This window comes from Chinchilla lanigera, unplaced genomic scaffold (assembly GCF_000276665.1).
Source record: "Chinchilla lanigera isolate Chin_1 unplaced genomic scaffold, ChiLan1.0 scaffold00014, whole genome shotgun sequence".
Lineage (NCBI taxonomy): Eukaryota > Metazoa > Chordata > Mammalia > Rodentia > Chinchillidae > Chinchilla > Chinchilla lanigera.
The window spans coordinates 14659011-14672478 of record NW_004955415.1 but is presented as its reverse complement, the minus strand read 5'-3'; the positions used below and the strand labels follow the sequence as shown (position 1 = coordinate 14672478).

The window sequence follows — 13468 nt, the reverse complement described above, 5'->3', positions numbered from 1 at the left end:
AAAAAAAAAAAAAAAAAAAAAAAAAAAAGGAGAAAAGAAAAACAAAACAAAACACAAACCCTGAACAGACACCTCAACAAAGCAGATATACAGATAGGAAGCAAGCAAGCATATACAAGATATTCAGTAAGACCCGTCTTCAAAGAATTGCAAATTTCAACAGCTCCCTGTGTTAGCAGCCCTCCTAGCACTTGTGGCCAGCAGCTACTGGCAGCTGCCTGGAGCCCTCCGAGCAGCCAGAGCCAGCAGTTCCTGGCAGTTTCTGGGCCTCATACAACAGCTCACTGCTCTCCCCGGCTGTCCAGCTGCCCTCCAGGTTAGCAGCCCCAGCTGCGGGCTGCCTCTGTGCAAAGGTCCTGAGGGCTCCCAGCTCTGAGTGCAGTCAGCTCAGCCTGCTCTACTTGAGATGCAAATCACAGCAGGCAAAATAAAATGACCTGAAAGAGGCTTTCTGAGGTGTCATGGAGCCCCATAACAGGATGAGAGTTCACCAGCGTGTCCAATGGGGCACTGCGTGTGTGCCGTGCCCACCTGCCCTCGCTGTCACAGGTAGGAGAGGGGCCCTGGGGGGTCAGAGTGGGGGACAGAAGCATCCAGAGAGGCTGCAGGGTGGAATCACCAGAGGTGCTCAAGGGGCATCTGATGTAGTGCCTGTGACCAAAGCCAGTCTCAAGGGGCATCTGATGTAGTGCCTGTGACCAAAGCCAGTCTCCCTGAGATGACACAAGAATTTGGGGCTGTGAACGATGGAAGAAAGAGAAAGACAAAGTACCTCTGGCGGGGCGCTGGACCCCCGCTTCTCGCTCTTGCCACAGAATCTAGCCAGCACACTCTTTGGTATCCACACAGCTGAACTGAAAACTATGTTCACACAAAAACCTGCACACACATTCATGGCAGTTTTATTTAGAACTGCCAAAGCCTGGAAGCAGACAAGCTGTCTTCAGCAGGCGATGGGTGAGTAAACTGGTCCGTCCATGTAACGGTTTATCATTCAGCAAATTTTTAAAAATGAGCTTGGTGGCACACGCCTATAATCTCAACACCCTGGAGGGCCGGGGTAAGAGGACTGCAAGTCTGAATGTAGCCTGGACATCTTAAAAGATTTAGCGAGACTCTATCTCAAAATAAAAAATTAAAAAGGGCTGGGGAGAGCCAGGCGTAGTGGTGCATGCCTGTAATTCCAGCACTTGGGAGGCTGAGGCAGGAGGATCGTTGCAAGTTCAGGCCAGCCTGGGCTACAAAGTGAGCTCAAGGCCAGCCTGAGCTGCATAGCAAGACCCTGTCTCAAAAAGACAAAAAAAAAAAAAAAAAAAAGGGCTGGGAATGTAGGTCAGTATGAAGACCCTGGGTTCAATCCCCAGTACTGAAAAAAAAAAAAAGCAGGAGTGGTGGTACATGCCTGTAATCTCAGCACTCAGGAAACTAAGGCAAAAGGATCACTGTGAGTTCAAGACCAGTTTAAGGCTTGTATAGTGAGACATTATCTCAAAACAAACAACAACTAAGTGAAAGAAACCAAAGCCTACAGCTGTGATTCCAACTATATGACACTGACACAGGCAAAACCATTGAGACAGTAAGAAGACCAGTGGTCCCCAGGAGTTGGGCTGGACAGGTGGTACACAGGAGGTTTTTAGGGCACTGAGACTGCTCTGCAGGACACTGTTGTGACAGACACACATCATTAAAGAAGTCACAGTGTGGCCAGGCGTGGAGGTGCACACCTGTAATCTCAGCGGTTAGGACGCTGAGGCAGGAGGATCACCATGAGTTGGCCAGCCTCAGTGACATAGTCAGTTCAAACCTGGCATTTTTTTGAGAACCTGTCTCAAAAAAAAAAAAAAAAAAATTAATGGCATGCACTATACCAAGAGTGGATTCTAATGTAAACTATGGACTCTGAGTGTCAACGCAGACTCCTCAGTTGTAACAAAAGGGCCCCTCGGGTGCAGGATGCTGAGAATGGGAGGTTGTGCATGTGTGGAAGGCAGGAGTATACGGGAACTCTCTGTATTACTTGTTTTTTGCAATACTAGGGACTGAACCCAGGGCCTCATGCATGTTAGACAAGTGCTCTACCACTGATCAACATCCCCAGTCCAAAAAGTTGGTCCTAAAAATAAAATCTAAGACAGGAATAGTAGTGCATAATTGTAATCCCAGTGCTCTGAGAGGCTGAAGCTGGAAGATCGAAAGTTGGGGATTGAAACCAGAGCCTTAGCATTGAGCTACAGCCCCCGCTTTTTGTACTTTTTATTGTGAGACTGGTTCAATGAGTCACCAAGTTACCCAGGCTGGAGACAAACCTTCGATCCTCTTGCCTCACCCTCTCAGACTGCTGGGATTACAGGCGTGCAACACCATGCCCGGCTCAGGTGAGTGATTTGAAACCATCACTAAAAACTGCTCATTAAAGACTTACCAGCTGGTGTCTGGTGTCCCACCCACATCCCCTTGGGCCTCATTGCGGTGCAGCAAGTGCAGTGCCATAACTGAGGGCCTTTTCTGAGGATAGAAAAGCCAAGGACTGGCTGGCAAGGCAACTAGGGGCTGAAGAGAGAGGGCAAGCAGCACAGCCCTCCCCACCTCACCCCTCAGAGGTACACTGGCCCAGGCTGAGCAGTGCACTCCCATCCTGTCGGCGGGGAATGACAGCACACCCGAAGGCTGCCTCCCCTCTGACTTCCTGGGAGCACCTCAGATCAGCCACCTGTGCCTAATCCTTGCCTCAGGCTCTGTTCTCGGGGTGCACGCTAGCCTGCCACCGGTGACGCACATTTTGATAGAGGAAGCAGGTGCCACCATCCAAAGGAGGTACGTAAGGAGAAAGAGGTGAGGTGAGGTACAAAAAAAGAAGCCTCCTAAGAAATCTCTTTTTGTGTATGTGTCTTCCTGAGACAGGGTCTCGCTAAGAAATCTCTTAAGCGGATCCTAGAGCACAAAACAAAGGCACCTGGCTGGAGAGAGACGCTTACCCACAGGAGCAGACTGTAATCATGAAACTCACAGCAAGAGCGGGTGAAGTCACACAGCCAGTACTTTTAATAGGAAATGAGAAAGACGTCATCCAGGCATTCGGCGATGGCGAATGAGGAGAGTCAGTGAGTATGTCCTCTCTCTGGACAAAGTCCCCCACGATGTTGTCTAAGGGGACTAAAGGCAGGGACCAGGGCCTGCACAGTGCCAACCAGCTCCCCACTGTAAGGGCTGTCTCAGGGGCCCCTTCGTGCAGTGGTGACTGGTGCTCTGGAAGCGGGGTGCACTCCAGGCGGCCCTTCCTAGTTGGGGCTGGGGTCAAGGACTAGCATGGCCAACACACTGCAGTGGTCGGAGTCACCTGGTACCTCTGGGCTCAGGATGTTCTGTGATCCCACTGACCCGAGAACAGGCAGAGCCCCCCACAGCGCTGCTCAGCCCCCTTGCTACCAGTTTGTCTCGCCCAGGGTCCTGGGCGTGGGGCACATCAGTGTGGGCAGAAGGCCGGGCAAAGCAGACATCAAGCCTCCCCTAGCTGTGTGTGCAATCCATGCCCCCTTCCCGCCCTGGTGGGAAGCCCATGCCAGGGAGGGTCAGCGGGGCCAGGCAGCACTGAATTCCTTCTCCAGAGCCTGGACAAACTGGTCATTGAGGAAGAGCAGCTGGCCGTGAGGCAGGAAGCGGGAGAGGATGCCCTCGACGTGGTCGGCCCGCAGCAGGAGGCTGGAGCCGGGGGCCAGCAGGCGGAGGTGGTCCAGCAGGAGGCGGGCCAGCAGGCGCAGCGTGCTCTCGGCCAGCAGCAGGTTGTCGTGGGCATCAAGCACCAGGGCAAAGCCTAGGGACAACACTCCCAGCCACACCACAGTCCGAGGCTCCTGGAAGGGGTCCCCTGCCGCCAGCCCGAAGACCCCCTGTGGGGCCTCGTGCAGGGCCACAGGCTCGTCGGAGGGCTGGGACTGCAGGTCCGAGGATGGGCGGCCTGATGCCAGCTGCTGCAGCTGGCACATCGACTCCACCTGCCTGGGGCAAGGGGGCAGGTCAGGCTGGTGGGTGAGGAGCCCCCACACCAACTTCTGTCCTCATGACACCCCTGGAGTTGGGAGCTGCCTTCATCACATCTCAGGTGAACAACGGGTTCAGAGAGACCAAGTGACCCACTGAGGGCCACACAGCCCGGAAAAGTGACCCTATTTGGGAATGGAGTCCTCAGCCTCACAGCCCTGACTCACTTGACTCCATGTGGCCAGAAGGCAGGTTCTGAAGCCAGCACCTTGGACAGGAAAAGTGTCCCAGGGGAGGAAAAGCCACCCCTCCTGCCTCACAGAGTCAGCGCCATCGCTCAGCCTGCCAGGCCAGCCTTCCTGCCCTCATCCTTTCCTGCCCTCCTTTCTGAGTAAAAAGGTCCTTCCCTTCTTCCCTGTGACCCGCAGGACTTTTTGTTTTTAAGACAGGGTCTCACTCTATAGTTCAGGCTGGGCTTCAACTCACTATGTAGCCCAGGCCAGGCTTGAACTCAGCAATCCTCCTGCTTCAGCCTCCTGAGGATTATAGGAGTGTGCTACAATGCTTGACCCATCAAGACTTTTGATAGAAGATCCCTCCAATCCTTCCTGAATTGCTTTCCAGTCCAGGAAAGGCTCAATGTAAAGGCCTTTGTTTGGTCTTCTGTGCTCCAGGGAGGGAAATGAGGTCAAGAAGAACACAGGTATGGAAGGAGCTGGCACGGGGTACCCAGAACACAGAGTGGCACCTGCTGCTCTGTCTGGAGCTGGGCTGGGTGGGGGTAGTCAAGGGTTTTCCAAACTGTGCTGTGGAGGCCAGACTTTCAGGAGACCCCAGCTATAAAGGGTCTCTGTTGGGCCGGGGATATAGCTCAGCAGCACAAGCGCCTCCCGGCAAGCACAAGGTCCTGAGTTCGATTCCCCATACCAAAAAAAAAAAAGCCTCTGTGCGCTACCTTCTCTCTACCATCGAGACACAGTCTATGGAGAAGTCCGCACTGCAAAGCATGTTCAATAACATATAGGTTCAATAAATCCTAACTATAATAATACTGATACTAGCATTATGATTTAAGCTTTCTTCCTATTAACATTCATGAACACCTGCAGAAGACCAGAAGAAACATCACTCTAAAACTGCACTGGGGCGTGGTGGTATATGCCCACATCTCAGCACTTGGGAGGCTGAAGCTGGAGGATCACCAGACTGGACTACAGAATGAGTTTTCAAGGCCAGCCTGAACTTCAGTGAGACCCTGTCCCAAAGAGTAAACACAATAAAAATTTCTCTCTGCTTCTCTGTGTCACGCCCCCCCCAATACCTATCATAACTGGCCACGTGTTCAGTGAAGCCTGGGGCTGAGCTATAGGATTACCTGGCCACGGCCAAAATCTGCTCCTTGCGGAGAAGCCTGTCCCTCTCTGCACCATGTGGCCGCGTGTCATCCGGCGACTTCTCAGCTCCAAAGACACAAGAGTAGAGCACTCGGCAAAGGCCTGTGTCCTCTCCTTTCGGGGCCCTCAAGGTATGGATGAGGAAGGCATGAACCATGACTGAACGGTATTCCAGGAAGCACAGGCCTGGGTGAGAGCGGAAAGTCAGCTTTGGAGGCAGCACCTGAAGGGTGGGGCCTGCCAGGGGCTTCGTTTGTGAATTTGTCCTAGAGGACACATGTGTGCTGTGGCTCAGATGCTGATTCTGGGCACCTGCCCAAGACATACACCAGCCTCTGAATACAAGTCCCTGGACAGCACCAAAACACAGAGCCCAGTGGTGAAGAAACTTTAGACAAACTCAACCTTAGTTGTACAAACAACTGGCCAGGAGTCTCCAGAAGTGTCCAGGAAAACCCAGAGCTGCATAAGACAGAAGGAAAAACTAAAGATCCTGACAGCTGCATGCAATGGGTACTCCTGGAACAGATCCTGGACCTAGAAAAGGTCATTTCCATAAAGGGCTTTCTTAGGACACTGGAAACATTTAAATATGGACAACTGTGGTTTAGAAAAAAGTCTGATCGTTGTTACATTATTTTGTAGGAAGGGGACTTTGTTTTCAGAAAATATACAGGGATATGCCTCTATAAAGGGATACCACATTTGCGACTACCTCAAATAGTCCTGGGAAAAAGGTATAAAAGAGAGGAAATGATAAAGCAAATGGGGCCAAAAATGTTAACTGGAGAATTTTTTCAAAGGGTATATGAGAGTTGGTCAAATTATTTCCAAAAAAACTAGTAATTGGGGCTGGGGATAAAGCTCAGTGGCACAAGTGTCTGCCTAGCAAGTGCAAGGTCCTGAGTTCGATTCCTAGTACCAAACAAATAAATAAATAAAATTTAAAAAACAAAAAAAACTAGTAATAATGTTATCTGGCTCAGTAGCGGCTCTGGGGTTGAAAGGTAGCGGGTACAGAGTCAGCCACCAAATAGCCACAGTTAAGGTCAAACTAACTGTCAGCTGGGCAGGGTGGCACATGCCTGTAATCCCAGTACTCTGGGAGGCTGAGGCAGGATTGCAAATTGGAGCTCAGCCTGGACAATGTGGCCACTAGATTCTGTCTCAAAATTGTTAAAGAAAAAAAAAAAAAAGTAAAGGACGGGGGATGTAGGTTTGTACGAAGGTCCTCGTTTCAATTCCAGTGCCACAAAAGAAAAAACAAATCAAAACAAAGCAAAAGGTGCCAGTTTAAATTGGTCAAGCAGGAAGGATTGAACCTTCCCGTCGAACCCGGAAGCTGAGCGCGTCATCAGCCCTCGCCACCTCCTTCCCCTCGCTCTAGAGCACCGGTAGTGGCCAAGGTCCGTTACGTCACTGCCCCTCGCAAGCCCGAGCGCAAAGCACCTTGGGAGTTGTAGTTCCTTACTGGTTAGCTGGGCCTAAGCGGGTACGCAGGCCTCACTGGGCTGCATCTGCAGCACGAGGCCACCGTCGTCGAGACGTAGTGCTCTCCCTTCCCTCCGTCCTGTGGACTTCCGACAGGACCCCGGTAGGAACGGCAGAGCAATGGCGCCGCACAGCCGGGAGCGCCTGCGCAGTAGCGTGGTGGTCGGCGTGGGCGTGGCCCTGCACAGTGCTCCGCGATCCTGCGCAGTCGCTTTCTCCTCCGGTACCCCGGAGGACTTCGCAGTCCTGTGGAAGCCCTTGCTTCGCACTCCAGGAGGGGGCCGGTACGGCCACACCCGCTGCGGGCACGCGGAAGCCCTGGGCAGCCGTACCCCGCCACGGACCGCAGTGGCCGCGAGGGGGCGCAGTGGCCCGGCGGAGTGTGGCCAGCAAGCAGAGTTCCGACCCCGCTACTCTGTTGAGGCTCGTGGACCCAAGTCCTTGGGCCGCTTAAAATGAGATCCCCCGCCCCAACTATGCATACGCGGCTAGTTTCGTGCAGATTTTGTATTGTGGATTCCTTCAGCGGCTCAAGGTTGGGGCCGGCCTTGGCGCAGAAGGATTGAAAACTCCTCCCAACCCCGACAACACTTAGTCCCTGGCTGAACAGTCAACTTGTTGGGTCACAGTGAAACTCTACAGGGACCTGAGGTGAATGCTTAGTAGGGCTGACCATTTTTTCCTTCCACATCTCACCTTCAGCAAGGTCCCTGCCTGATTTCTTGGACTACCAAGGGTACAGTGAAGAAAGCCTGCCGCTGGGCCCACACTTGTAATCCCTGCTACTCAAAAGGCTGAGGCAGGAGAGTCACAAGTTTGAAGCTGGCTTGGACAATTTAGAAAGCCTTGTCTCAAAATAAAACAAATTACAGGGCTAGAAATGAAGTTAGGTGCTCACTGGATTCAGTCGCCCATACCACAAGAAAAGACATCGTCAAGAGATTTTATATCAACCCTAAACTGGGCACTGTAGGGACTAGAGCCTTGCCTTAGGGTGAAGACCTCAGCCTAGAGGTACGGCCCAGAGCTGTTTGATGCCCCGAGGGCCTGCTGGGCCTCACTGCCTGCTGCAGCAGTTCACTCCTTTACCTCTTCGCAGTTGAGCCAAATCCAGGTGTGAACCATAGTTCTGGGTCTCTGAGCACCTCCCAGTGGGTGATCCCTCAGCCTGGAATCACCGTTTCCCTTTTTTGCCCTTCAGATGTGCTCAGACCAAAACTCTGGGGAAGCCTTCCTGCATACTGCACTCAGCTGTCCCCGAGCACCATGCTGAGGTCGGTATCTCCCTCGGGCTGCACCTTTGACCCCCATCTTCACTCCCAGGGCCAGGCCCCTGGGACTGGAGCGACCCATACAAAAGCAAATGACAAGAAATGAGGGACACGGCAGGGCTGGAGATGGAGCCCCCAAGCCTTGGGCCATTAGACCTGGGGGGGTGGCCTGGCTAAGGCAGGAGGGCATTTTGGGCACAGGTGCATTTGCCAGTGGAGGGATGGGCTGGGGAGTGATACTGGCTCCGTGCCTGGGCTCTCTTCCTGCTCCCCAGTCCCTATCACTGAGGGCCAGGGCTGGTGTCTGCAAGCTGATTAGGGTGGAGCTGGCAGAGGGCTCTTGCTGGGGGCCCCCTGGCATCTGAAGCACAGCGTCCCGGCCCTTGCTCGTTCTGCAGGCAGTGAGGCCACGCCACGGCCTAGACCGCGGGAGGGCTGACCTTGTCTCAGCAGTTCCTGAGCTGGCCTGCACGCTGCCCTGGAGGACAGTGGGGACCTAGATGGAGCTGGCCCTGTGAAGGGCTTCACTGGCCTGGGACTAGTGGGGCTACAGCAGAGTGCAGGTTTCCCTTGGTGGTTTTGCTAGGTCCCTTCATGGCCACGGGCTTTTTCTGGGTCCCACCTACACCGCAGTCTGTGTTCCGGGCACCCTAGGAACCCCCACCCACACCAGCTCGGACCCCTCCTACAGCGCCACCCAGCAATGCACACTCAGGCCACACTCATGGCTTGTGACCCAGCAGTTCCACTCCTGGTACGTAACTGGGTGGAAGGGGGGCTGACGGCCACCGGAAAATAACGATGTCTACAGACACTTTATTATCAGCTGCTCCAAGCTGGAAACTCCCCAGACAACCAGGCTTTGGTACAGTTAGTTAAATGCATTGTGCACAACCACTGCATGACAACGAAAAGAGCTACTGATATATACAGGGATGGAGCTCACTGGCATTCTGCTGAATGAAAAAAGCCAGTCAAAAATAGAGATTCCATGTGCTGTGGGAGGCTGAGGCAAGAGAGTTCCCACCAGTTCAAGGCCAGCCTAGGCTACTTAGTGAGTTCAAGGCCAACCCGAACTACATAGCAAGACCCTGTCTCAAAAAAAAAAAAAAAAAAGAAAGAAAGAAAGAAAAATGCAGCCACCACATTCTTCCATTAGCAGAAAGGATACAAATCTACGCAAGCTGTTCAGCATGGTTACAAGTCAGACAGGTGGTTCTCTTTAGGAGACAGAGACCAGAGAGGCATGAAGGAGCTCTGGCAGCCAGGCACATTCTGGGCCTTGATCTAGGCAGTGCTTTTATGAGTGTGCTTACTTTGCAAGTAATGTTTTTATGTTTAATTCAACAAAAACTTTCAATAATAATGAAAACTTCAGCAGGTTGTGGTGGCACACGCCTGTAATCCTGGTACTCTGGAAGGCTGAGGCCGGAAGTTTGCAAGCTTGAGCTCAGCTTGGGCGTCTTAGTAACTTAGAAAGAGCCTGTCTTAAAAAATAAATAAATAGGGGCTGGGGATTTAGCTTAGTGGCACAGCACCTGCCTGGCAAGCACAAGGTTGTGAGTTCAATTCCCGGTACCAGAAAAAAACAAAAAACAACAACAACCCCCCCACACACAAAATAAATAGACTGGAGATCTAGCTCAGTGCAAAGGCCCTGGGTTCAATCCCCAGTACTACGAAAAAAACAAAAACAAACAACATCAAAAAAAAGAAGGAAAAAGAAAGTCAAGCTGGGCATGGTGATACACACCTGTAATGCCAGCTTTTGGGAAGCTGAAGCAGGAAGAACATAAGTTCAAGGTCAACCTGTGCAACTTAGCAAGATTCAAAATAAACAAAGAAGGAAAGAAAGAAAAGAAAGAAGGAGAAAAACCACAGCCAGCCCGTTCAGGGACACTTCTGTCTCATGCAATTATTTTCACATGATTTGTGTCTGTCCATGGACTGCAACAATTCTATGAAAATAATTATTTACTGCAAAGTCTGGTTTTAAATTGAGTGTTGAATCAATAGAATCCTCTTCTGCGCTAGGCTAGGCTTGAGTCAGGCACAGTGGAGATTGGCCACTTGGAAGGAAACTCTGGGCACAGCCTCTGGTGGGCAGATGATTAAGGGGCTCAGAGATGTTCCCAGATAAAGCTGATGTCACACAGCACTGCAGGAATGGAAAGCATTTGGGGCAGAGCTCTGCTCCTCCCCACAGCAGCCACACAGAGATAAGGAGGGGATCTGGAGAGGACTCAAACATGATTGTGAAGGCTGGACGTGGCCTGTTCATTCATGCATGTAATCATGTGCTCCTTCAGATGGGCACATCCTCCTGGCGCTGAGGGCTTCTGGCAGATTGTATAAAGACAGGTGCAGTAGCCAAAGCAGGCAGGGTCAAAGAGAGGACCCACAGATCCGAAGGGGAAGGATTCTAGAGGAGCAATTGTGGGAGACTTCATAGAGGAGGTAACACCTGAACTGGGCTTTCTGGGGAGGTAGGAGCTCGGTAGATGCAAACACAAAGGGGTGACCTGAGAGACCTGGCCTGCAGCAAGGATGGAAGGACCAGCACTTGGTTGCTGCACGGCAGTGGGCTGCTAAGACGATACTTCCCAACTTGCCGGAATTCCTGCAAAGTTCCTCCTCGTGTCCTAAGATTTTCCCAGCCAGAGGCTCTGCTGCCCTGTGCTCTGCTGCGGACATTTACAGATGACGAAATGATGGTGAAGAGCACAGTTAAACAATTCGCACAGGAATAAAATTGCTCCTTTGGTTTCAACCATGGATGAAAATTCAAAAATGGAGAAATCAGGAATATGAGGATTATTTCAACAAGGACTGAGGGGTATTGAATTTGGTGCAGAGGGCTGGGCATGGTGGCGCATGCCTGTAATCCCAGCACTCAGGAGGCTGAAGCAGGAGGATCATTGCGAGTTCGAGACCAGCCTGGGCTACAAAGTGAGCTCAAGTCCAGCCTGAACTGCATAACGAGACCCTGTCTCAAAAAGACAAAAAAAAAAAAAAAAAAAAGTTGGTGCAGAACATGGAGGAACAGGAGCTTCACTTTTCCCTCCATCTTAGTGATAGAGGAATTAGCCAAAGTCATGCATCTGTGGCTTTCCTGTGTGACCTTCAGGACACAGCAACAAGCTAATTATAAAACAGAACAGGACAAAAGGCCACCTATTTGCCTAAGCTGATTACAGAATATCTACGAAGCTTTTGCCTTTCAAAGGTAGAAGACCAGAGCTGGTAAAAAGGGAAATTTTTATGTCATCAGTGGGTCAAATTTGTGGGTTGGCAGAACAGGGCATGCAAGGCTCTTCGTGGTTTTTGCAAATGTAAACCTTACCACTGGATATAAAGGAATCACGTGCTTCTTAGTAGATCACGATACAGAAGGCCTTCTGTAGGGAAATCAGGAAACAAAATGGGGATCAGAGCTTCTTGCACCTGCCCGCTAACATTTGAAGATGTCACAGTTCCAGAAGCCAGTATCTTGGGACAAGATGGACATGGCTATAAATATGCCATAGGAATTCTTAACGAAGCTACTATAGGAATTGCTGCACAGATGCTGGGACTTGCCCAAGGATGTTTGGGCTTCACCATTCCATATATTAAAGAAAGGGAACAATTTGGCAAAAGAAGACTTGATTTTCAGGGGCTTCAACACCAGGTGGCTCATGTGGCCACCCAGCTGGAAGCTACAAGATTACTAGCATGCAATGCTGCCTGGCTTGGAGAAGCTGGGAGGCCATTCATAAATGAAGCAGCTATGGCCAAATATTCTGCATCAGAGACTGCAGGACTTACGACTAGTAAATGCATCTAGTGGATGGGAGGAGTAAGCTATACCAAAGACTACCCTATAGAAAAATACTTCAGAGATGCAAAGAGTGGTACAATCTGTGAAGGAGCTAGCAATATCCACCTGAACACCATTGCAAAGAACTCTGATGCAGAATGCCAACATCTATAAGACTGGCCCCTCCATCATGTCTCTCATTTTAAACCATTACACCATATTGAAGGAGTAAGATTCCATAGCACAGCTGGGTTTACTGAGGCCCAGTAGTCATGATTCTCTGGCTGTCCCTTTCTCTTTCTTCTTTCCAGCCTGTTAAATTAGGCACAGGAGCCGGAGATTTAACTCAGCGGCACAAGCATCTGCCTGGCAAGCCCAACATCCTGAGTTCGATTCCCAGTACAATAAACAAATAGATAAATAAATTGGGCACATGAAATCATTGCTAAAATTTGGGAGATTGCACCCTTATTTTTTCCAAAACAGTTTTTATTATTTATTTATTTATTTATTTATTTATCTTTTTGAGACAGGGTCTCACTATGCAGTTCAGGCTGGCCTTGAGCTCACTTTGTGGCCAGGCTGGTCTCAAACTTGCAGTGATCCTCCTGCCTTAGCCTCCCAAGTGCTGGGATTACAGGCATGCACCACCAACCTGGCCAAAACTATTTTTAAATTTCTGCACGTATTTATATTATCATCTAGTTTCAGAATATGTGGAAGTTTCACTTCATCAACATTTGGAAAAATTAAGACATGAAATATTATTTATAGAAATAGTTATTTTACACTCCTAAACCTTTATGTTGTGGTATCTTTATATTGTAATACCTAAATCTTTATATTGTGCTATAATCAGAGCAATATTTGTTACAGTAGTCATTTTTATTAAATATTTTATAGATTCAACTGTAAGTTACTAAATGAGGTAGAAACTGATAAAAATTTATTCTGAAAATCTAAAACTTCCAGTTGTGCATAGCAGAATGGATGGAAAACAAGGGTGTAAATTTGTAGTTCATATAATTGGAAAAAAAAAACCTTTTTAACCAAGTAAAACAATATAATTTGTTGCTATAATTGACCTGTAAAAGATTTAATTTCATGAAGATTTCAGCAGATCATTTTTAAAAACATGTCCTGTGGGCCAAGGATATAGCTCAGTGGCAAGCACACTAGTGCCCACCTGGCAAGCACAAAGTCTTGAGTTCAATTCCCAGTACAAAAAAAAAAAAACCTGTCCTGCATTAGTTTTGAACTACAAAGTTGGAATAATTTGGTTTAATAATCAGAAAGTGCTCAATACTGTAATATTTTACTTTTTTATTTTAAGGAGTAAAAGAAGGATAACATAGTAATAGGGGGAGCTTACTGAATTATAGACAAAGTGGTAGGAAATTATCAATGGTTGTTGTTTTACATATTGTTATCTACAAGATAGTTTCTCAGGAAAACAAATAGACAAATAATAGTGAGTTACAGACAAAAGTGGTGGGAGATTATCAGTGGTTGTTATACTATACTTTGGGACC

At 49.5% G+C, this 13468-nt stretch overlaps 1 protein-coding gene and 1 pseudogene across 2 annotated transcripts; one reads left to right on the top strand and one right to left on the bottom strand.

The window, feature by feature from the left end:
- Window positions 1-3022: 3022 nt before the first annotated feature.
- Ap5s1 (adaptor-related protein complex 5, sigma 1 subunit) lies at window positions 3023-7029 on the bottom strand. Of its 2 annotated transcripts, none has more exons than XM_005380809.2 (3): window positions 6825-7029; window positions 5357-5561; window positions 3023-3999 (listed from the first exon to the last, which is right to left on the bottom strand). In XM_005380809.2, the coding sequence occupies exons 2-3, from the start codon at window positions 5530-5532 to the stop codon at window positions 3573-3575; spliced, it is 603 nt and encodes a 200-aa protein (XP_005380866.1). In that variant the 5' UTR covers window positions 5533-5561; window positions 6825-7029; the 3' UTR covers window positions 3023-3572. The 2 variants fall into 2 exon arrangements, with proteins under 2 accessions (XP_005380866.1, XP_005380867.1); XM_005380810.2 differs by having other exon boundaries at window positions 6847-7029.
- A 3609-nt stretch (window positions 7030-10638) lies between these two features.
- On the top strand, window positions 10639-12110 carry LOC102006123 (annotated as a pseudogene).
- The last annotated feature ends 1358 nt before the right edge of the window (window positions 12111-13468 follow it).